General features: G+C 32.7%; 1 protein-coding gene across 1 annotated transcript; it reads left to right on the top strand.

Moving 5' to 3' along the window:
* Positions 1–13,019: 13,019 nt before the first annotated feature.
* On the top strand, positions 13,020–13,810 carry LOC115877964. Its single transcript, XM_030894315.1, has 2 exons — positions 13,020–13,216; positions 13,513–13,810. The coding sequence occupies exons 1-2, from the start codon at positions 13,020–13,022 to the stop codon at positions 13,808–13,810; spliced, it is 495 nt and encodes a 164-aa protein (XP_030750175.1).
* The last annotated feature ends 9,576 nt before the right edge of the window (positions 13,811–23,386 follow it).

Genomic DNA, 23,386 nt, shown 5'->3' with positions numbered 1-23,386 from the left:
TAAATGACTCTTTAATAATTCTTTAGTTTTTCTTTAAAAGTTATGACGATTTCGACTGGGCTGCGCCGGTTCTATTCGAATGCTCTCAGGGCGAGCAACTGCTCAAAGAGTTGCACTTGCACAGTGCTGGAGCGAACTGGACAGAACCGACCATGTATGACGGTTCCAAAATTATTGCACTGAGTGCTAGTTTACGAATCTGCTTTGATGCAGCCGAACGAAAAAACAATCCGCACCGAGTCAGTGCGACGCGAGTCGAACACAATTTTACATTGCTTTTGCTTTGCTCTTACCAGTCGAAATTGTAATTCTGTTCGTGTTCGCATTGAGTGCGGCTTAGTGCAGCCAGTCGAAATCGCCATTAGAAAACATATTAAAAAAAATGCCATACTAATATATCACACACATTCGAAATCCAATACATAATCCCTAAAATAAGAGATCACCTGATTTTCTGTACTACGGGTGTTAGACCTGGATTCAGTATAGACGATGAGGAATAATTCTTCAAGTATTTTTGAAGAGAGTGTGGTTTTGAGAACAAAATATATCTTTGAGTATACTGAGAGATATACTTAATCTTTTCATATAGTCAGCATGTGTTCAATCCTTCAATTAATAGCCGCATGGTTCCCTAATTCTGTCTTTACTAGTAAAGACTTTTGTGAATAAACTGGCGTAGAACGGAGTTCAATGGGAACTACTCCTAGAATAACGCGTCGCTGTTGCCACTAACGCAGAAATTGACAGAAAAAGTGTACATTTTGCTAAAAATATTTTTCAGTGTTGCGATGGCAGTTTAGGATATACATTTATACGAACTTTTTTACTTATTTTTATCTGTAGAATTTGCTGCCGAAGTTTCCGGAATACAGTTCAAAATTTCAGATATATGTTTCCCTGTATATTCAACATTGTCAACCTACTCAATAAGCGAATTTAAAATCGTAGTTTCGTGATAAAAGTTTTAATGTTATCAAACTTTTGTTTTCAACATAAATTATTATAATAATCGAAAATAAAATAAGTGAAATTAACAAATAACAATAAATAATATCAAAATGTCACGTAGCTCTATGAAGAAATATCAGAATGTTTAGAATCAAACAATATACAATACAAAAATGTCGAAAATATGAGGGGTTATTCAGGACCTTTAGGTATATCAAGTTTGATGCCTTCTAGCGGACAAACGAAGCACTTTTGTATAGAGGTAAATTGTGTCCAATGAACTTATTTTGATTCCAAAATAACGTAGTAGTTCTATGTCCAAGGAATATTTGGGACACCCTGTATAATTATAATGGTACCAAAATTATTAATATTAAAGTACATCAAAACGTTACCCAATCCCCTAACTAAGTCCTTAACCAACCCATCATGTCTACAATCAAACATAGTACAACAAAACAATGTCAGAAACCCGCAACAGTGTGGCTTTAGCCGAAATTTCATCTAAAGTGACACGAGGACGAGGTAAAAGTTTGGGGGATGACGAATTTAAGACAACTTCGCCGGAGAAACGGGGAGTTTCGGCTATTAATCACAAATGTTGCATGGTTGACTGAGAAATAGACAAGGATAAAGGGACAGAGTTAAGTTTCGGTGGGTTTATTCTGAAAGAATTTAGAGGATTTGCGTTAACAGACGTCGATGTCAATCTAAGTAAGCTCTGGATAAAATATTTCTATCTAGTTTCAATCTTAGTTCATATAAATATATGTTTGTCTCACATAATGGTACTATAAATTATATATATATATAATGGAAAATAAATTTCTTGCAGTTTTTAGGTATATAATAAAATTATATAAGAGTTTCTTGCCTTGAACTGCTAATATAGAAATTAATTCCACGCTGTGTTCGTCATAATGTGGATCAACCTGTAAGGCTCAGGAGTGGTTCAAGACAACTTTGAAACTGGCAAATCAAGTAATACAAAGTCCAAATCTAAAAAGAGAGGAAGACCAAGAAAGGAACTGATCTGGAGATTCTATGAGTCTTCAGGACAACATGAAATCGCTAAATTGAATAATAAAAATAATAATTCTAAACCTGAAAAAAGAAAATACAAGTTGCTTTTAAACCTGATGATAAATCCAAAATTTTGAAAATAGGACCATTTACAGATTCTTTTAAAAATGGCAAATTAAATAGAAAAGATAATTCAAAATCTGAACAAGAAAAAACAGAAATTTGTTCTAAAACTGATGATGAATATGAAATTTTGAATATAGACAAACTAAAAAATGGAAGTTTTAATTTTGAACCTAAAAAAGAAGAACAACTTAGTTCTATATCTTTACTCACTGATATTTTTGGAATCAGAACCATCAACCGAGTCTTTAAGTTTGGCAGAAGAATTTAAAATAGAGGAAGTGAATAATCCAAAAAGGATTCTAAACCTAATCAACCTTTATTGATCGAAAACAACCCAGATTTGTCGTTTTTGCAGAAAGATCCTAGATTTGAGATGGTTTTTATACAGGAGAAAAAAAGGGGTCGCAAAAGAAATCACTTGACAGCCATAGGAAACCAATAAATACACAAAGAAGTACTAGGCAAAGATCTATGAAGATGAATAGACAGGCAGCTTTCAAACTTGAGCAATTCAGGATTAGGGATAAAAAAATATGGAAAGAATGCAATATTTGTCATTAAAGGAGTGTTCCAAAATTCCTTTTATTGAGTTAGAGCGTGATCCATACATAGAAAGTCTCTGTGGGCATGAGTTGACACCGAGTGGTAAAAACAGGGACTTTAGAGACTTGCCTAGTAGTGCTAAAAGAAGAAAGGTGTTGTAATAGACTCGTTTTTTTTAATAGTATAAGTATTAGATCTTATGTTTAAACAGAATTTGTTTTTTATTTAGTTTTTTATTTGTAAAAAGATATTTTGAATAACAAATTTGAGTTGTTATAAAAACCAGTGTATTATATAATTAAATATATATCAATAAATAACTCTTTAATAATTCTTTAGTTTTTCTTTAAAAGTTATGACGATTTCGACTGGGCTGCGCCGGTTCTATTCGAATGCTCTCAGGGCGAGCAACTGCTCAAAGAGTTGCACTGCACAGTGCTGGAGCGAACTGGACAGAACCGACCATGTATGACGGTTCCAAAATTATTGCACTGAGTGCTAGTTTACGAATCTGCTTTGATGCAGCCGAACGAAAAAACAATCCGCACCGAGTCAGTGCGACGCGAGTCGAACACAATTTTACATTGTTTTTGCTTTGCTCTTACCAGTCGAAATTGTAATTCTGTTCGTGTTCGCATTGAGTGCGGCTTAGTGCAGCCAGTCGAAATCGCCATTAGAGATGTAATTATGTTTAATTTGTGCAGTTAAAATTTATATTTTAATCCTTGGCAAGATTTGAAATTAGTTATGAATATGACAGGGATTACATCATGAAAAACTTAAATTAGCTTTGAAAAACTTTCTAAAAAAATAACTAGTAGATGAAGCATTAAAAATTATTGGACGTATTCTGAAAATGAATCGATTGCGTCTCTACATATAAAATCATTATTTTTTTCAAATAAGTATACTTAAAGCCCCGTTCTCAGAACTGCGACTGTCGCCAGCGACACGACAAAAGAACCAATCAGATTTGTACAAGCTCCAGCTGTCAATTTTAAATTTAGTGTCGCATTGGTCGTTTGAAGTTTGTCGACACGACGCAAACAACCAATGGGGGCTTCAGCTGTACTAAATTAAGACGGATACAAGCCAATAATTTGTACAAATCTGATTGTTTCTTTGAGCGATCTTTTTCATTTCTGGCAGGAGAACAGGGCTATAAGCCCCGTTCTCAGAACAGCGTCGTGTCGCCAGCGACACAGTTTGACATTTCAAACAACCAGCTGTCAATTTTAAATTTAGTACAGCTCCCATTGGTCGTTTGAAGTGTCAATCAGTGTCGCTGTCGACACGACGCAGTTCGTCGTGTCGTTGGCGACACAGTTTGACATTTCAAACAACCAAAGGGAGCTGTACTAAATTTAAAATTGACAGCTGTTTGAATTTTGTACAAATCCGATTGGCTCTTCTGATGTGTCGCTGTTCCGAGAACGGGGCTTGAAGCCCCGTTCTCAGAACTGCGTCGTGTCGACAGCGACACTGATTGACACTTCAAACGACCAATGGGAGCTGTACTAAATTTAAAATTGACAGCTGTTTGAATTTTGTACAAATCTGATTGGTTCTTTTGTCGTGTCGCTGGCGACAGTCGCAGTTCTGAGAACGGGGCTTCAGATTTGTACAAACGTGTCGCTGTTCTGAGAACGGGGCTTTATAAATATAGAAAAGAAACGTTATTTCTAAAACTTAGTTTTAAAAAAAATTAAAAATCAAAATTTATATACAAGGTGTCCTACTTAAGACGGATACAAGCCAATCTCGTGCCAATATCTTGGTTGTTTGTTGAGCGATCTTTTTCATTTCTGGCAGGAGGCTGTATGGCTATAAGACCTACATTTTGCCCAGGGTAAAAAATGCGATACCTCATAGACGTACGTTTTAATGGGGTTTGATACTTTTCGAGTCAAGAGTAAACTACCCTTAGGACAGTATTTATTTCAAATCTGATAAATTATATTGAATCCTCCTTACCTAAGATACTTAAGTTCTAATTTTGATAAATATTGATACAGGGTGGGTCATTAAAATTAGACATTTTTATTTTTATTATTTTTTTTAAGTACTTACGACGCCACTGGATAAACAACAGGTTTATTATTAATAACCAATTATCAATTAATAATCGATTTAAGTTTTCAGATAGCTTCCATAATAATTAAGATACTATACAAAAAAAATAAATATTTTCAATTTATTTTGTTTACTTTAAATTTGTGTGTTTGCTAATACAAATGAATAAAATGAGTTACAAAATAATTTAAAAACCCAGTTTTCAATGGAATCTGAAATATGATTTTTATTATAATTATTATGAAATATTTTAAAAAATCCAAATAGTTAGATATTTGAAACAACCACTATTAACTTTGAAAAATATGCTCTAAACAAAGATTTATAAAACTATAACGAACTAAAAGTCAGCATCTTCGACCAAACCATCATAAAAAAAACGATTATTAATTGATAATTGGTTATAATAATTGGTTATTGATAATAAACCTGTTGTTTATCCAGTGGCGTCGTAAGTACTTAAAAAATAATAATAAAAATAAAAATGTCTTATTTTAATAACACATTATGTATCAATATTTATCAAAATCAGAACTTAAGTATCTTAGGTAAGGAGGATTCAATATAATTTATCAGATTTGAAATAAATACTGTCCTAAGGGTAGTTTACTCTTGACTCGAAAAATATCAAACCCCATTAAAACGTACGTCTATGAGGTATCGCATTTCATACCCTGGGCAAAATGTACGTCTTATAGCCATACAACCTCCTGCAAAAAATGAAAAAGATCGCTCAACAAACAATCAAAATATTGGCTTGTATCCATCTTAGGTGGGACACCCTGTACATAGAATGAAATTATCATATAACAAAGTAAATTAAATTAATAATTAATTATTAAGAATAAAAATTAAATATAAGAAAAATTATTCTAAATCTAAATAAAAAAGATAAATTAATTCGAAAATTTGTGATAAACACAAATTTTGCAATTCACGGATTTACTATTCGGGGTTCACTTAGACTTGTTCATGTTATACAGGGTAAGCAATATAAAACACTAATTCACCACAATACACCAATGCACTTTCTTTGGCACTGGATGCACGTTTCGCTAACCATATGTTAGCATATGTGTTCGCTAACCAGTTTTAATCATATGCTGATGATGCTAACATGCATGGTTAGCGAAACGTGCGCCCAGTGCACAAGTAAAGTGTTTTCGTGTATTGTGGTGAATTATGCCTGGACCCCATTAGGCCACACGCCACTCTATCCCATATTGTTCACCCTGTAGATATAAAGTAAACTTCAAATCGTAAATGTAAAAAGGAAACGTGGAGAAAAAGCCTAGAAAAAATGCAGATTTTATCTAAATATGCTACAGGAGTACGTACATCTATTTGAATCTCGTTATCACGTCCTCGTTATAGGGCTTCCGTTTATTTCAAAAATGGATACGGAAGAGAAGAGCTCTAGAAAATGATTGCTCTTGAACGATTGTCGTTAGATAACACGTGTCTTGGGTTATCAAAGAAAAAAAAGAAAGATCATTTTGCTCATTTAACTTTATGAAGAATTCCGCTAGATGAATGATAGATGTCGTTTTTTCTGTGGCTATCGTAGGTACATATATACAGGGTGTTTTCGAAGTAAGATAAAATAATTGCAGAGTGTATGGTTCTTTAAAATATTTTATGGAAAAAGTCCTTAAAAAGAAAAACCAGTAGGTAAGTATTAATATGTAAGTTTTATACTCTATCATATTAAAACTTTGGGAAGAAATGAAATAAGTAAACTAAAGTGGTCTTGAATATATTCTTGTATTTAGATATTTTAAATAGTTTTTTTCTTTGTTCTTTGTGTGTTTTTTTGCTTCTGACGACGGGAGGAGATACACCTCCTGAAACGTTAAGCATTTTTTGTCGGTTAAGCAAAGTTGTTTTATTAATAAAATACCTACCACGGACAAATTGGTTTTTATTGGATCAACGCAGAGGTGTTTACAAAAAGTAACCACTTTCTTTTGTGGATTTTCTTTTAGTGGCGAAAAATTCCTAATCTTTTCAAGAAACCCTTAATTGATCTCCTTTATAGAAATCTACAAAATGTCAAAATGGAATTTTTAATCGGCATTAAACGGCTTACACAATTGCCTTGATAAATCAGTCGACACTTTTTTAGCATTAAAGTATGTAGCACATTAACCTTAAATTAATAACTTTACCCTTAAAAATTCATTCGAATCACTAAAAGCACTTGGAAGAAGTGGCGGCTCGTGGTTATAAAATCAGGTGAAGAGTTAATTTTTTAAATTGCGCCGCAGGTAAATTTTTTTTTGGCGCATTCACTATTTTGTCAACATTTTTTAAAATATTTGAAACTTTTTTGCTGCATTCACCATTTTGCCAACATTTTTTTTGTTATTATTTATACACTAATACCTATAATATTTTCGTTTTAGTTTGGGCTAAAACTCATTAAGTAAAAAGAGATACAACCAGTTTTCGATAAACACATTATTTTGCATTCCAGTGAAAATATAATTAAATTTAAATTAAATATAATAAACATTATATACAGTGCCCACCATAAAGTTGGTTAGGTTAGTTAGACGTTTTTTATATTAGAGTTTTAAAAAATCTTTTTATGGCAATCACTTCTGCTTTGAAAACAACTTAAAATTCACCAAGTCAAAGTTGACAGCTAACATCTGGGAGCTGTCAAATACAAAATATTTAAAAGAAATTTTTAAAAATTGGTTAAATTATTATTATTATTTTAAAAAAGGTGACTAAAAAAATTATGTTTCAACTTTGACTTGGTGCATTTTAAGTTGTTTTTAAAGCAGAATTGATTGCCACAAAAAGTTTTTTTTAAACTCTAATACCAAAAAAACCGTCCATATGGATCCAACTTTATGGCAAGCACTGTAATTATTGAATGGCTTCCCCGAAAAACGTTCTAACCGACATCTTTTTCAAAATAGAGATTTTAGTGAAATAAGGTTGTAATTTTCATAGGTATAACGTTTTTTAATGGTTTTTTTCACTGAAATTTCGATATTGAAAAAATTGTTGGCTAGAACCGAGGAGCCATTCAATTATTATTCAATTATTACATTAATGTTCACTAAGCAATATTAACCAAAATAAATTTGACTTATTTACATTATATTACTAACCTAACTAATTTTTGTAAATCAGATCAATTTTTCCGATCTTTATTGATGCAAACTTATCAGTAATATCGTCATTTAATTAATTAATTATATTCATTAAAGTCTATTTAAACGAACATTTTCATTAAAATTAAGCTTATAGGGCCTAGCGTTTTTTTTCTAAAGCATCGGCTATTGTATTTTGATTTTTTTTTAATTTCTTAGCATTAACTGATGACATTTTAAATGTTCTGCAGAATCCCCGGTTTATGCAAAGATCTTGTTATATTTATGAAATCAGTGAACCCTTCTTTATTCCAAATGCCATGTTTATTAGAAAATAGTAAACACGACCAACAAAATAATTTTTGTAAAACAATATGCTACTACATAGCCAATTAAAATCAGAAAACCAGGAACACTTAAATTTAATATTATAAGATTTACCTACCACTTTTTCTTATTTCTTTTTTGCAATATATGGTTAAAGTTTCAGTTGCTCGCCCTTGAGATAAAACATATCATCATCTGTCCACCGCCTGAAGGCAGTTTCCAATAAATTGCACACCAAGTCATTAATTGGGTTCATTTTTTAACACACACACACAAAACAAACAGCAAAAATTAACAAGTTAAATAAACAAAAACCATTAACAAACAACAACTTTACAGTCTTTACACGGTTAATTACTCGCCGAAGTAGCCGAATATTAGCATAAAGTTTTTTCTTTAATTTGAGTATTTTTTTCCGTGAAGTGCCCCTTCACCTACTGTACCTGACGAGCCGCCACTGCTTGGAGGAAAATTATAATAAATCGAAAAAATTGATGTTTGACGTCAAATTGCTGCGAAACAAACCAGAATCGGACGTATGTTAGTATAAAAATAGATCTTATTTTTACGTGAGGAATCTCCCCACGAGAGATAGCACATGCTTTTTGAAACACCCTGTAGAAAGTTCTATTAGAACTGAACCTAAATGTGCAGTTGATGCAAACGAAATTCTATGCTCGTATTAGAGATTTCTTCTCGTTAAAAATTATAAAACCTTCCGTCTAATCGTTTCCTATTAGAAGCAATTTTCTCGATAAAAATATCCAGCCAAGCGCGATATTATTATTCCCCATGCTAACAAAATTGTTAATTTCTATTAACCCAGTAATTACTACACGACCTTGGATTAACTAAACGGACCTCATTTAGATATTACATAAAGCTTCGCAAAGCTCCTCATTAAAATGTTGTATTAATTTATTATCTGAACAGGCTATAGCAAAGAGTATGTTAAAATACTCCTAAAACTGATTGAGTTTAGTTCAACCACAGCCTTATACAGTACCAGTTGTTCATCTTCGCTTGTTTTTGTGTATCTCTGTGTTTTTTTTGTAAATGTTGCACTTTATTTTTTATGAATATTCTAAAAGGATACATCAAGTTACATAAACGTGCTTACTGTAGTGTCAATAGATACAGATTTTTTTTTAAACATGTTAATTCTCAATTTAAAATAAATAACAGTTCGCAACAGATGTTATTTCCAATAACTAACATATATAAAATAACAGTGCTCTGATATTTCGTAATGTGAAGACGGAATCGTCGCGCCTCGTAATTCTATCAAGTTCGCCAACAGCTTTTCTAAAAAATAACAGTTTAAATTATAAAATAACAGTTCACCAACAGCCTTGTTTACAAGGCCAACAGCTAACGCTCTCAATGTGATGCCTTCCAAAAAATAACAAGTATAAAAATAACAGTGCTTTAATATTTCGTAATGTGAACAGTTTTTCTAAAAAATAACAGTTTAAATTATAAAATAACAGTTCCCCAACAGCTAACGCTCTCAATGTGATACCTTCAAAAAGATAACAAGTATAAAAATAACAGTGCTCTGATATTTTGTGATATGAAGACCGAATTACCGCGACTCGTAATTCTACCAAGCTCGCCAACAGTTTTTCTAAAAAATAACAGTTTAAATTATTATAAAATAACAGTTTCCCAACAGGTAACGCCCGCAATGTGATGAGCAAAAAAATCTCACCAAATTTAACCTTTCACAAAAAGCTACAAATATTTTGAAAAAAGTTATTAATTAATAAAACGTTATTAAAGTTAGTTAGTAATAAAAGTTAATTAAATACAGTCGGCTGTTTTTGTTCTAGAGTTGTGCCAAATATTGTTATTGTTAGAGGATAGTAGGTAGTAGCCTCAGTAGATAGAGATTATAGTTCAAGAAAATAGGCCTTTAAATAACGAAGTTTTAGTAAAAACTTGAATTTTTGATATAAGTTACTTTGGAAGATCTCAAAACGAGTTGTGAAAGATTTTTTAAATTCACCCCCGAGAAGGGATAAAATAAATAAATAAATTTATTTTTTCGAAATTTCGGAGAAACGGTAAGAACTAGAAAAAAAAGTTCAAATAAAAGTTGTGGAGCATCAAATTTTACATAGAAATTATTTTTATACTTTTTTTGCTCAGATCAAAATTAATTAAGACAGGGTGGCTAGAAGCTAGGGGATGATAGTAAAGATAAAAAAATATAAGTTGCTGAAAATTCATATATTTAACATTTATATTCAATTTGTTTGGGAAATTATAAATTACCATAAGATTTTTTTTAAATTCACCCCGAGAATAGGTAAAAAATACAAATAAAGTGATTTTTTCTAAATTTCAGAGAAACAGAGCTCTCAGCAAAAAAAGTATACAGACCATTTTTAAGTAAAATTCGACGCATACAACTTTTATTTGAACATTTTTTTCTAGTCCTTACTGTTTCTCCGAAATTTCGAAAAAATAATTTTATTTATTTATTTCACCCCTTCTCGGGGGTGAATTTAAAAAATCTTTCGCAATTCGTTTTTAGATCTTTCAAAGTAGGTAATTTACATAAAAAATTCAAGTTTTTACTAAAACTTCGTATTTGAAGGTTTTCTATTTTCTTGTACTATTAGGTCAATATATTCATACATGATTCATGACACCTTAATATTTCATAAATGAATTGAAATTTACAGATAGTGAGAGTTTCTGAACGGTTCTTTAAATTATACTCGTTTATTTTTAATATGGAAGCTGTTAATTGTAAAAAAAACGTAACAGTTCCAACTTTTATTTGTAAATAACAGAGTTCAGCCTACTTCAACAAGAGCTTCAAATAACTTACAATCTTTCGCCATTGTCACCGTCACCTCAGCGCGTTAGGCTCCCCACCCCACACAAAACATCCCCCTTAGAACTTCGTCTGTCATGTTAAGAAATGAAAGTAAATTATAAAGCGCCTCTCGTGTTTGTTCGCACTCAAAAAATTTCATTTAATCCCTGTATATATTTTTAATATATTTTTTAAATTTACATTTTTTTAATTGTAAAGTAATATATTACATTTAAATGGAATATATTACATAACAATTATGTCAATTACAGGATTACAAGCTTGTTTTCTAATATTTTTTAAATAAAACGAATTATACAATTTCAATATATATGTATATTTGTCGTAGGTATGAAAAAAAGTAAAATATAAAATGGACAAACGCTTACTTACATTGCAATAAAACTTCCACTTTTAGTTTTGCAATCCAAACGCAATATTTCTATTTCACAAATAAACATATCCGACAACACTAAAATCACTGAAACTTCCGCGGCTGACAACGAAAACTGAAAAATATAACGGCACTTTTTGTCTTGGACCTGCATATCAACATTACGCTGTACTATTATGTGTTTGTTGTTGCAATAATATAAAATATCTAATTATAACTTGTAAATTTTAATATTTAACATGATTTTAACTACTTTTGACAATAACTAACTTTTTGTTATCAAGATGACATTTTAGACGGCAACTGACATATATGTCATAATATTTGAATCTTAAATAGGTATGTAATATAATTTGAATTACTATAATCTTTTTGAAAACAATGAATATTGAATTAAAATTGAAAAAGTTAAAAGCGACCCCTTGTGTCAAAATTAGATGATTAAATTTTCGCAATTTTTACACCATTTGATGACCGGTGGCGCCTCTAGTGTTTGTTCGGGCGGTTGGGCTTTTACTCCCGCTTATGGCCATTAAAGAAAAAGTTCTAAAGGGCCCCCAACAAAAAAACTCAAATTGAAATCTTATTACCAAAGCTTATTACTATGCCTAAAGCATCATTCAGAACTTCGCAATTTTTTTCGCGGTTTCAATTAGCGTAGAAGTTTGTTCCCTTAATTTCAATGTAAGTATTCAGAACGTCTAAATTAGTGGTAGTCATTTTCAATTAGTAGAAAAAGTTGACAACAAACTTTTGACTTTTCCACTAATTATACTTCAAAATTTGAAGGGAATGTCATTTTGACCTTTGATTATCATCCGTCAAGAGAAATTGAGATAAGAAAACAAAAGTTTATTGTTTTAAAAGCTAAATATTTGGCTTTCTCTATGGATACAACTGTGTACCGCAAGCTGTTGCTAGGATATTCCTGAAATAGACGTAGAAGAAATAAGGAAAGCCCTGTCCCAAATGAAAAATAACAGAACACCGGGAGAAGACAGAGTAACAACCGAAATGTTCAGATCTGGTGGACAACTTCTACTGCAGAAGATGACGGAAATTTTTAATAGATGCATTATGGAACAAAGAATACCAGAGCTATGGCAAAAACGCAACAATCACTCTTATTCACAAAAAGAGTGATAACACCAGACTCGACAATTATCGTCCCATCAGCCTGCTCTCGCACTTCTACAAAATATTCACAAAGGTGCTGACAAATCGCCTGTCAAACAAATTCGACTTCTATCAACCACCGGAACAGGCAGGGTTTAGAAGTGGATATAGTACTGTGGATCACCTTCAGGCAGTCCGCACTCTCATAGAGAAAAGCACTGATTACAACTTCCCTATATATGTCGCCTTTGTGGATTATGAGAAGGTTTTCGACTCTATAGAGCTACACGCCATCCTCGATGCCCTGCAAAATGCCAGAATAGACTACATATACTCGGGCATAATATCATCTATTTACAAATCAGCTACAATGACTATCAAACTGGATGACATAAATATCACAAATAAAATTAAAATGGAAAGAGGAGTCCGATAGGGAGATACTATTTCCCCCAAACTTTTTACACTGGCCCTGGAGGACGCATTTAAGAAGCTGAACTGGGACAAGAAGGGTATTAAGGTAGATAGTGGGATGCTTAATCACTTGCGCTTCGCTGATGATGTCGTTGTCCTGGCCTCATCGTTGGAAGAACTTCAAACAATGCTCGAACAACTTCACCACACATCTGCGCAAGTAGGTTTAAAAATGAATTTGTCTAAAACTAAAATCCTAAATGAAAATGAAGAGCAAGTTAATGTTAATGGACAAAGGATTGAGAACGTTACAGAGTATATATATATATCTATATATATATATATATATATATATATATATATATAACATATATATATATATATATATATATATATATATATATATATATATATATATATATATATATATATATATATATATATATATATATATATATATATATATATATATATATATATATATATAGATCTAGATCATGCCATAAAACTCGGCAAGGAAAATCAAACAACCGAAATTTCTAGAAGGATCAAACTCGGATGGGAGCTTTTGGTAATCTTAACTTTATATTAAAAAGCAAAATCCCAAATAGCCTAAAAAGAGACGTTTACAACAAATGCGTCTTGCCTGTCATGACCTATGGTTTGGAGACTATGATGATGACGGCACGAAGTGTGAACAGGTTGCGAGTGAGCCAAAGAGCTATGGAAAGAGCCATGATGGGTATCAGTCTTCGCGGCCACATTAGAAATGAAGACATTCGTCGACAGACGAGGATAACGGACATCGTAGAGAGGATAGCTAACTCTAATGGTTTTGGGCAGGACACTTGGCCAGACAATACGAGGAAAGATGGGCAAAAAGACTTCTTTGCTGGAGGCCACGCCTAGCAAAACGCCCAGTCGGCCGACCTCCTAAAAGATGGACTGATGATAGTAACCGTAGCCGGTAAAAACTGGACGAGGAAAGCACAGAATCGAAACGAGTGGAAGAAACTGAGAGAGGCCTACATTCTGCAGTGGATGAGTAATGGCTGAGAAGAGAGAAGAGAGAGTGGAATAAATTAGTGGTTTCAATTACACTTTATACTTTTTAGTTTACGATCATTCACAATGTCTAAAAACCACAATTAAAATTAATAAAATATCCTAGCAACAGCTTGCGGTAGTCTGTTGTATCCATAGAGAAACCATAATATTTAGCTTATAAAACAATAAACTTTTGATTTCTAACCAAAATTTTCTTCTTTTTTTGACGGGTGATAATCAAAGGCCAAAATGACATTCCTCGCAAATTTCGAAGTATAATCAGTGGAAAGTCAAAAGTTTGTTAACTTTTTCCAATAAGTGAAAATTACTACCACTAATTATGATGTTCTGAATGCTTACATTAAAATTAGGCGAACAAACTTCTACGGCTAATTGAAACTACTAATTTATTCCACAGATTTCGAGGTTCTGAATGAAGTGTTGAAGTAGTAGATAAAGAAATAGTAGATAAAGAAAAAGTTTAACATTTAGTTGGACAATCCATCTTTGCCAAGTGTGCCTAATCGTGTGTAGGGATCTTAAAACCACACACGTGCCCATACATGAATGACGCTTAAGTATTCAGAACGTCTAAATTAGTGGTAGTCATTTTCAATTAGTAGAAAAAGTTAACAACAAACTTTTGACTTTTCCACTAATTATCAAAAGTTTATTGTTTTAAAAGCTAAATATTTGGCTTTCTCTATGGATACAACTGACTGCCGCAAGCCGTTGCTAGGATATCCTATTCTAATTTTAATTGTGTTTTTTTAGACATTGTGAATGAGTCTTAAAAGTAATATAGTGTAATTGAAACCACTAATTTATTTCACTAATTGCGAGCTTCTGAATGAAGCTTAATGCAACACCGATTTTATTCGAACACACGATATATTAAAAAGCAGGTACAAAAAATGACAGAGGGCCAGGAAATATTACCTAATCTAAGGGGATAAAAAAAGCTATTTTTTAAAGAGCAATATTTTCCCCTCCTGTCAATAATTCGGCAATTGGGCGGATCAGCTATACCGGTTCCCCTTCCTCGGGCACATCCCTTGCCTTGGGGTCGTTCGACAAAAGGTGTCCACGATTTATAGGGGCGCTCCTCGATATAAGAAGGAATTAATCCAATAACCTCGGCCATTTTTCAATCAGTGCCCCTTTTGTATATAGGTACACCATATGACGGAGTTTAATCGATTGTAATGTTTTTATTTTTAAAAGTTTTGTCGGTAAAATATTTCTTCGTATTTTGGTATTAAATTTTTGGGAAGGGATCTTTTTTAAACTCCTTTTGATTCGAATTTAAGTATGATGAATTTTTATATGTTGATACATAGACTTACATACAGGGTGTCCCAATTTTCCGTGGTCATAGAACTACTACGTATTTTTGGAATCAAAATAAGTGCATTGGACGCAATTTATCTCTATACAAAAGTGCTTTATTTGTCCGTTAGAGGGCATCAAACTTTAAATATATACAGGGTGGTTCGAACTGTTTTCCGGAAATTTCGGCAGAATGTTCTGCTGATAAAAATCAGCTAAAAAGTTCGTATAAATGTATGTCCTAAAATGCTTGGTTTCGGAAATACAGGGTGTAGAAGTTTCATTTTTATTTCGATTTTTTTCAAATAATTTCTGAAGTAACGTCAATATTTGGATGAAAATTGGTGTCTGGAAATTTTTTAACATGAGAAATTTGATTTTGATGTCAATATGACTTCTATTTGTAGGGGGCGCCACCTACATGTGTTTTAACATTTGTTTTAACTAGTTTGAAGAGAAATAACTTTTCGTCCGTATTGGTATAAAACTACTGAGTAAAAAAATATACATTTACGACGTTTTTTACGTAAAAAATGTCTCTCAGTAAAAATTGCTATGTGTAATGGTTCCCGAGATATTTTGAATCGAAATTATCAATACCTGTCATCATTGACATAAATTAAACATATATTGACTAAATAGTTATTAGACTGAAATCATAAATTTGAAATGATTTTGTGTGAAAAGTTCAACAGAAAGTATTTTATCATCATTTTTTCGAAGAAAAATTTATGATTAATTTGATTAATTGATTAATGATTAATTTGATGATAACAATCTACTCAACATATTTATTTTTTGTTAATAATGACATGTAATGACTACTTCCATTCCAAATATCTTGAGAACACTTACTCCTAGCGATTTTTATAAGAGACATTTTTTACGTAAAAAAATCACGGAAATGTGTATTTTTTCAGTCGGTAGTTTTATACAGGTACCAGGTACGGACGAAAAGTTATAACTCCTCAAAACAGTTAAAACACATGTAAGTGGCGCCCCTACAAATAGGAGTCATTTTGACATCAAAATCAAATTTATCATGTCAAAAAACTTCCAGATACCAATATTCATCCAAATATTGACGTTACTTCAGAAATTATTTGGAAAAAATTGAAATAAAAATGAAACATGGACATACATTTATACGAACTTTTTTACTTATTTTTATCTGCAGAATATGCTGCCGAAGTTTCTGGAATACAGTTCGGACCACCCTGTATAGTCTCATATAGAGAGTGTCCTAACCTAAGCAATATTCCAACATAGAACTACTACGTACTTTTGCAATCAAAATAAGTACATTGGCTATTGGATATAATTTACCTCTATACAAAATTGCTTCGTTTGTCTGTTAGAGGGCATCAAACCTTAAAAAAATAAACATATTTTATAAATATTTTCCAACTCAACCGACGCACAGTGGAGTATTAGAATAAAAAAGGTGATCGAAATTCGAAAAAGCAAATGTGTTTAAAATTTGCCCCAAAAAAAGATAAATGATAAGTTAAATCATGTCTGCTTGAATGGCGTAGCTATGGCTGTGTTTAGTTGCATTCATTTGTTTCAACGAAACGTCAAAGTTGTTACTTTTCACAGATAGGAGGTAAATGAATAAATTTTATGTTTAAAATTATAAATTGTTGTTGTTCATGTGCTCCTTTTACGTTTATATTATTGTTTTGACTGAAAATGGCTCAGCAAGCTGCAGGTATGTATTCTACAAAAACATATTATTTATTTTGATATTCTCTATACTAACGATTTTTTTGCAACTAAAAGTTAGGCGTTCAGAAAATTTGATTACATTTGTGACATTTTTATTATACTTAGAGATTTAGTTGCGCATTTCGAAGAATTCAGCATATTGTCTATATACGTTTTACTTAGTAAACATTGGGCTTTCATATAGTAAAATAAAATACTGCGACTTTTTGCGACTTTGCTGATAAAATGAGAAAAACATTCTTGGTTTCCTCTAATTTACAAATCTATACTAATAGAAAATACTAATGCGAGGTGTAAACCGCGATGGCATTGTTGTGTACAAAGCAATCGCATTAGTACCATTAGCAGTATAGCACAATTTGGCATTAGTAGCGGCTTTAGTGGTATGGGCATTGGTCGCGGATCAGTCGTAGCATTAGTAGTATTAGTTGCGATATTACTACTGGATTAGAGGCATTGACCGTGGAAACACTGGAACAGTGATTTTTCTTTCTTTTTTATAGAATCGACGAATTATCCTTTATTTTGTTCATATTATTTCCTCTTTAATTGAAAATAGCAAAAATTTATATAAGGTCTACATAAAAAAAATTTCGATCAACTATCGGTGTCAAATACCCTACTGTGCGACGACTGATATTTTTTCGTAAAAAAACGCCACCGCGCATTCTTTTTGAGGAAACATTTTTTTTTCAGAAGCTGATTTCCAAAAAATGTTTTTTGTCACCTTAAGCTATGGAGGCGCATAAAATCTATTATCCTCTAAAAATCTACTTGGCGAAAATATGGAATTTTATGTTAGTGTCACTAATTATATTTGACAATAATAAGCTTTATAAAAAGCTTAAAAAAAATAATAAATTTTAAATTAATTATCGGTCTGGTTTATTTTTGATTGGTGCCCTCTAAGGGACAAACGAAGAACTTTTGAATAAAGATAAATTATGTGCAATTAATTTATGTTGATTCAAAAAATTGTTCTATGTCCACGAAATATTGGAACTCCCTTTTTATTTTGTAGGTCTGCATTAGAAAAATAAATTCTCCAAAAAATGTTTTCCCAAAAACTATGCAATATGGTGTTTTATACAATAGACAAAAAATGTAGTAAATACTAGAGGGACCATTTTACGATTTACAACGATTTAAGAAAATCTGTCGTCAGTGGAGTTGGAAAATATTTATACTAAAATTTATGTAGGGGTGGGAAATTTTTACCATTCCCGTACTTTTTCTTGATTTTTGTGAAAATTAAATGTTAAAGCACTTAGCAAAACACAGACGCCCAAAATCTCTATCAAATCGGAATAACGGTTCTTAATATATTTGAAAAAATGTGTTTATTTCTTTAAAGTTTGATGCCCTCTAACTGACAAACGAAGCACTTTTTATAGTGGTAAATTGTGTCCAATGAATTTATTTTGGTTTGGTTTGTATACGTAGTAGTTCTATGTCTAAGGAATATTGGGACACCCTGTATACCGTGTGTTGACTTATCGAACCGAACATAAGAAAATCAGAAAACGCATGCAAATTTAATAAAAAATGGTGTGTTTTTTTTCAAGAATTTCAGCGTTAGATACAGTAGAACTCAAATTAAAATCTTATTATTGCAACACCAAAAATAGTTTGCGTCATAAAAAAATGGTTGTAGAATGTAGAATGTTTAGGAGGAGAGTTAGTCACCGCGACCTTACTATTATGTGTGCCCCTTTCTTGAGTTATAACGAGTTATAACTCATCATACAGTCTCAAGGCTTTAACAAAAGCCAGTATCTGAGACGGCTCCACAGAGGCCAACTCTCCATCCTTGACATCAGCCGCACCAAAGTTCATGGTACGAATGGTCGCCGTCTCGGCGCACTCAGTGATGAGGTGTTCTGGTGTTTCCCCATATTCCCCACAGAATCTGCATTCGCCGTTGTTTCTCAGCTTCAGCCTACTGAGGTGTTCGTTGAGGAGACAGTGTCCTGTTAGAAACCCCGTGACAATCCGGAGATTGTTTTTACTTAAATCAAGGAAAACCTTTGATTTTTGTCGGTCGTAGGTTCTGAGGAACTTTTTCGAGTGTCTTAGACCGTTGGAGGACACCCATTCCAAGTTGCGGTTGGAGTCTTCCAGATTCTTCAATTCCGCTTTCAGTTGGTTTCCGCTTGGAAAACAGAACGGTTCTGGTCCAGTTAGTTGAGTGTTCGCTCCTTTCCTAGCTTGATCATTTGCTATTTCATTGCCTTCTATCCCTTGGTGAGCAGGCACCCAGAGTAGGAGGACTTTATTTTCTTTGCCCAACTTGTTGAGCTCCTCTAGGCATTATTTGACCAACTTCGAATTGATGGTTACTGAGTTGATCGCATTTAGTGCTGCATGACTATCGGATAGGATGGCAATTTCCTGTTTTCGATAGTTCCTATCTAAGATAAATTGTACACATCTTTCGATAGCGTAGATTTCTGCCTGAAGGATACTGGGGTAGGTGCCCATTGGTTCGGAGTATTTGGTTTTCGGCCCAAATACTCCTATCCCTGTCCCTGCTTTGGTTTTGGAAAGCATCAGTATACCACGTTATGGTATGGTCTTTTATATGCTGAGTAAGCGTTTCTTCCTTCCAATCCTTTTTATTACTCAATACTACACTGAGGTGTTTCTCAAAGTTGTAAATTCTTGGTATGTCATCCACTGGGAGTTGGAGAAGTGAAATTTTCTTTTTGAGGGTTTTCCAAGCCATGAACCTAAAAATTCTCCCAGTACTGTTTCGGTCAATGACCATTCTAATCATTGTCGCATTGGCATAACTACCGACGACAATATGCAGTGGTGTTAGGTCTAAAATGACCTCCATTGCTGCTGTTGGACATGTTTTCATGGTACCTGTGATACAGCTACAAAAAAATTGTTAATTTGACTAGAAATTTAACTACGTTGTAAAATTTGCTACTCTTCCCCATTTATGTCCGTCGTAAGTCGTAAGTATATTACGAAAAAATAAGATAAGCCACAAACCATAAACTTTTACAAAATTCGACGGTGAGATGACGCTTAATTATTTGGAGCTTCCTTTTTATCCTCCTCCGTGAAATTGGAGGGATTTCGAACGGGAGAAGGGAGTGACTGGAGAATATTTATAGCGTGTCCCTTTTGCCTATTACCCCTATCCCAAGGTCACGGTCAAATCTTCGATTTTCTTAGATGTTTCTTCTCTTAAAAGATTCTAATGCTACCGTGCTAGGACTGATTGATAAAAAATTATCTTTATCTAAGCCAGATCAGCCAGAAGTCTTTTTTGAAGAAGTAATTGAAATGTCTTTTAACTGATTGTAACTATTACAAGACCTACTGAAAATAAAAGAATTTCGGACTTCCATTGTCTTTATTTATTTTGAGTAACACAAAATTTCGGTCAGGAGGACCACTGATCGTTATCAAGAGTAAACTAAACTAATTCCTAAAACACTTACTAATTTCTAAAAGTCTGAAGCAACTAAGTAGGAAATAATTAAAACCTTATGTCATCGAGTAAATACCATATGTAGTGACCAAGCATCACGTAATGTTGAATTAAATAATATTAAAATGGATTTACTTCAGAATGGTTACTCTGAGAAGTCAATTATTTCAATTTGTAAAACTGACTCATTGGCTCATCGATATGAGGAGTATGCTCTCTCTCTCTCTCTCGACTATTCCATATGTAAAAGGAACGTCAGAAAAGATCAGGCGAATAGCCAAAAAGTATAAAATTAAAACTGTCTTCAAATCTGGATCAACTCTAAGAAGCGTCTTAACACAAACAAGACCGAAATCATTGAAACAAGAGAAAGAGTGCATCTACCAGGTATCTTGTGAATGCGGTGAGTGGTATATTGGAGAGACTAAAAGTCCTCTAAATGTACGATTTAGTGAGCACATAAAACATGTACAAAAAGGTAAAGCAATGAATAAGTCAGGTATTGCGGACCGTGTTTGGTCAAAACAGCAAAATATAAAGTGGTCGGAAGTTCGGGTTATCCACAGGGAACCTCATTGGTAAAAGCGTACATTTATAAAGAGCCGTTTATATAGCAAGCAATAATAACATTTTTAGCAATCTAGCAACCACTGATAAAACGCCCCAATGTTGGCATTCTAAGTGGACAACCTCGCGGTTGACTGCATCCAACTTTTTCACCAGTGAATGCCTAAACGCAGTATAAAAGCTCAGTAATTTTAAGAATTAATAATTAGTTTAGTTTAAACTTGATAACGGTCAGTGATCCTTCAGACCGAAACGTTGTGTTAATCAAAATAAATAAAGACAATGGAAGTTCGACATTCTTTGTGTGTCTTTTGGCAGCAGCTAGAGTTTTATATATTTTCTATCTCGCGACACTATACCTATATTATATTAACTGTATATACAGGGTGGTCCGAACTGTATTCCGGAAACTTCGGCAGCATATTCTGGAGATAAAAATATGTAAAAAAGTTCATATAAATGTATGTCCTAAAATGCTTAGTTTCGGAGATACAGAGTGTAAAAGTCTCATTTTTATATCGATTTTTTCCAAATCATTTATGAAGTAAGCTCCATATTTGGATGAAAATTAGCGTCTGGGAGTTTTTTGACATGAGAAATTTAATTTTGATGTCAGTATAACTCCTACTTGTAGAGGGCGCTTCTTACATATTTTGTCTGGTTTGAAGAGTAATAACTTTTCGTCCGTACCTGTATAAAACCACTTTTTTATGTAAATAAGGTCTCTTGGTAAAAATCCCTAGGATTAATGGTTCTCGAGATATTGAATCAAAATTATGAATACCTATCATCACTGACATAAATTAAACATGTTGACTAAATAATTATTAGATTGAAATCGTAAATTTGAAATGTTTCTGTGCCAAAAGTTCAACAGAAGATGTTTTATCATAATTTTTTCGCAGAAAATTTTTTATTTAATTTAAAAAATAAAAATTTCACAAATTTATTATTTCTGTCAAATAACTATATCTACTCAACGTGTTTATTTTGTTGTCAATAATGACATGTTTTGACTATTTCCATTCTAAATATCTTGAGAACGGTTACGATTTTTACCAAGAGACATTTTTTACGTGAAAAGTCACGGAAATGTATATTTTATATTGTTTCACTCAGTAGTTTTATCCAGGTACGGACGAAAAGTTGTAAACAGTTAAAACACATGTAGGTGGCGCCCCCTACAAATAGGAGGCATATTTAGATCAAAATCAAATTTCTCGTATCAAAAAACTCCCAGACAACAATTTTCATCCAAATATTGACGTATGTATTTGGAAATAATCGAAATGAAACTTCTACACTCTGTATCGTAACTAAGCATTTTAGTACATACATTTACACGAACTTTTTTACTTACTTTTATCTGCAGAATATGGTGCCGAAGTTTTCGGAATACAGTTCGGACCATCCTGTATAATAAATTGATGGATGTAATAAAATTATAGGATATTCGTTGACCTAGAACTATGAAATTTGGCAAGTAATACCGTCTTATATACTACAGGTATAGGAAAAAATCTGAAAACTATACATCTGTAATTAAATCATAAAAAATATAGTCTTTATACGGAAACTTTTACGATTATTACGCAGTACAAGTAATTATATATTGTTTTCTGACTAGGAAGTCAGATACCTTAGTTAGAATCCTTTATTATCTCTATGGCTTCAACTAATTTCCATTCCTAACCCCCAACTTCCCCCACTCCACTCTTACCTCAACAGCGAAAAGAAAAGTTTAAGAAGCGTGCGCGAGCGTTTTTCAAATGTTTTCCCGATGGGAAAAATTTCCAAAGTTGCCGACGACGCTCACTTGATTTTCACGAGCCATCGGCCACACTTCCCAAAAGTTGCTCTTATTCAGTTAGTTCTCTTTCTCACTCTCTCTCAATTGGCTATTGTATTTTAATTTAGAGTTGATCGAAGCGATTGAAAAAGTTTGTTGTTTGTTTGTCGTTAATAAACGGATCGGATTTTTATTTTAATTCGGTGGCATTAAGGCCCGACTGCTCGATCTGCGGGAGTTTGTTATTGCGGGTGCCTATGTCATTTTTTTAGTAACTTTAACGGAAAAAGTTTAAGAAGGTATATTTTCTTATATTTATATCATACAGGGTGAGTCTTAAATAAGTGTATATATTTTTAGAGAGTCTATATTTCGATCCCAGAAATACGTAAATGAGGATTTTTTTTGTGATTTTTTTTAAATTAGGTATCTTGAAAGAAAAATGGAAAATTTCAGTAAGGAACATAATATCTTGACAATATGGCAACATAGATTGTAGATTAAATTTAGAGAAACTTGGATTCTTGGACATAAAATAAGGAATTTATTATAAGGGTTTAATATGTTTAAAAGATTTGTC

The sequence above is a fragment of the Sitophilus oryzae genome, unplaced genomic scaffold (assembly GCF_002938485.1).
Source record: "Sitophilus oryzae breed Bouriz unplaced genomic scaffold, Soryzae_2.0 scaffold_1499_pilon_pilon, whole genome shotgun sequence".
In the NCBI taxonomy this organism is placed as follows: Eukaryota; Metazoa; Arthropoda; class Insecta; order Coleoptera; family Curculionidae; genus Sitophilus; species Sitophilus oryzae.
The sequence above is the reverse complement of the archived record's forward strand: the minus strand, read 5'-3'. Positions and strand labels throughout refer to the sequence as shown.

Bases quoted from the DNA above. Each gene is read 5' to 3' on its own strand.
- LOC115877964 (XM_030894315.1), top strand. From the start codon at position 13,020: ATGCTTAATCACTTGCGCTTCGCTGATGATGTCGTTGTCCTGGCCTCA. The intron at 13,217-13,512 runs GTATATATATAT...AATCCCAAATAG, and splicing joins AGGATTGAGAACGTTACAGA to CCTAAAAAGAGACGTTTACA.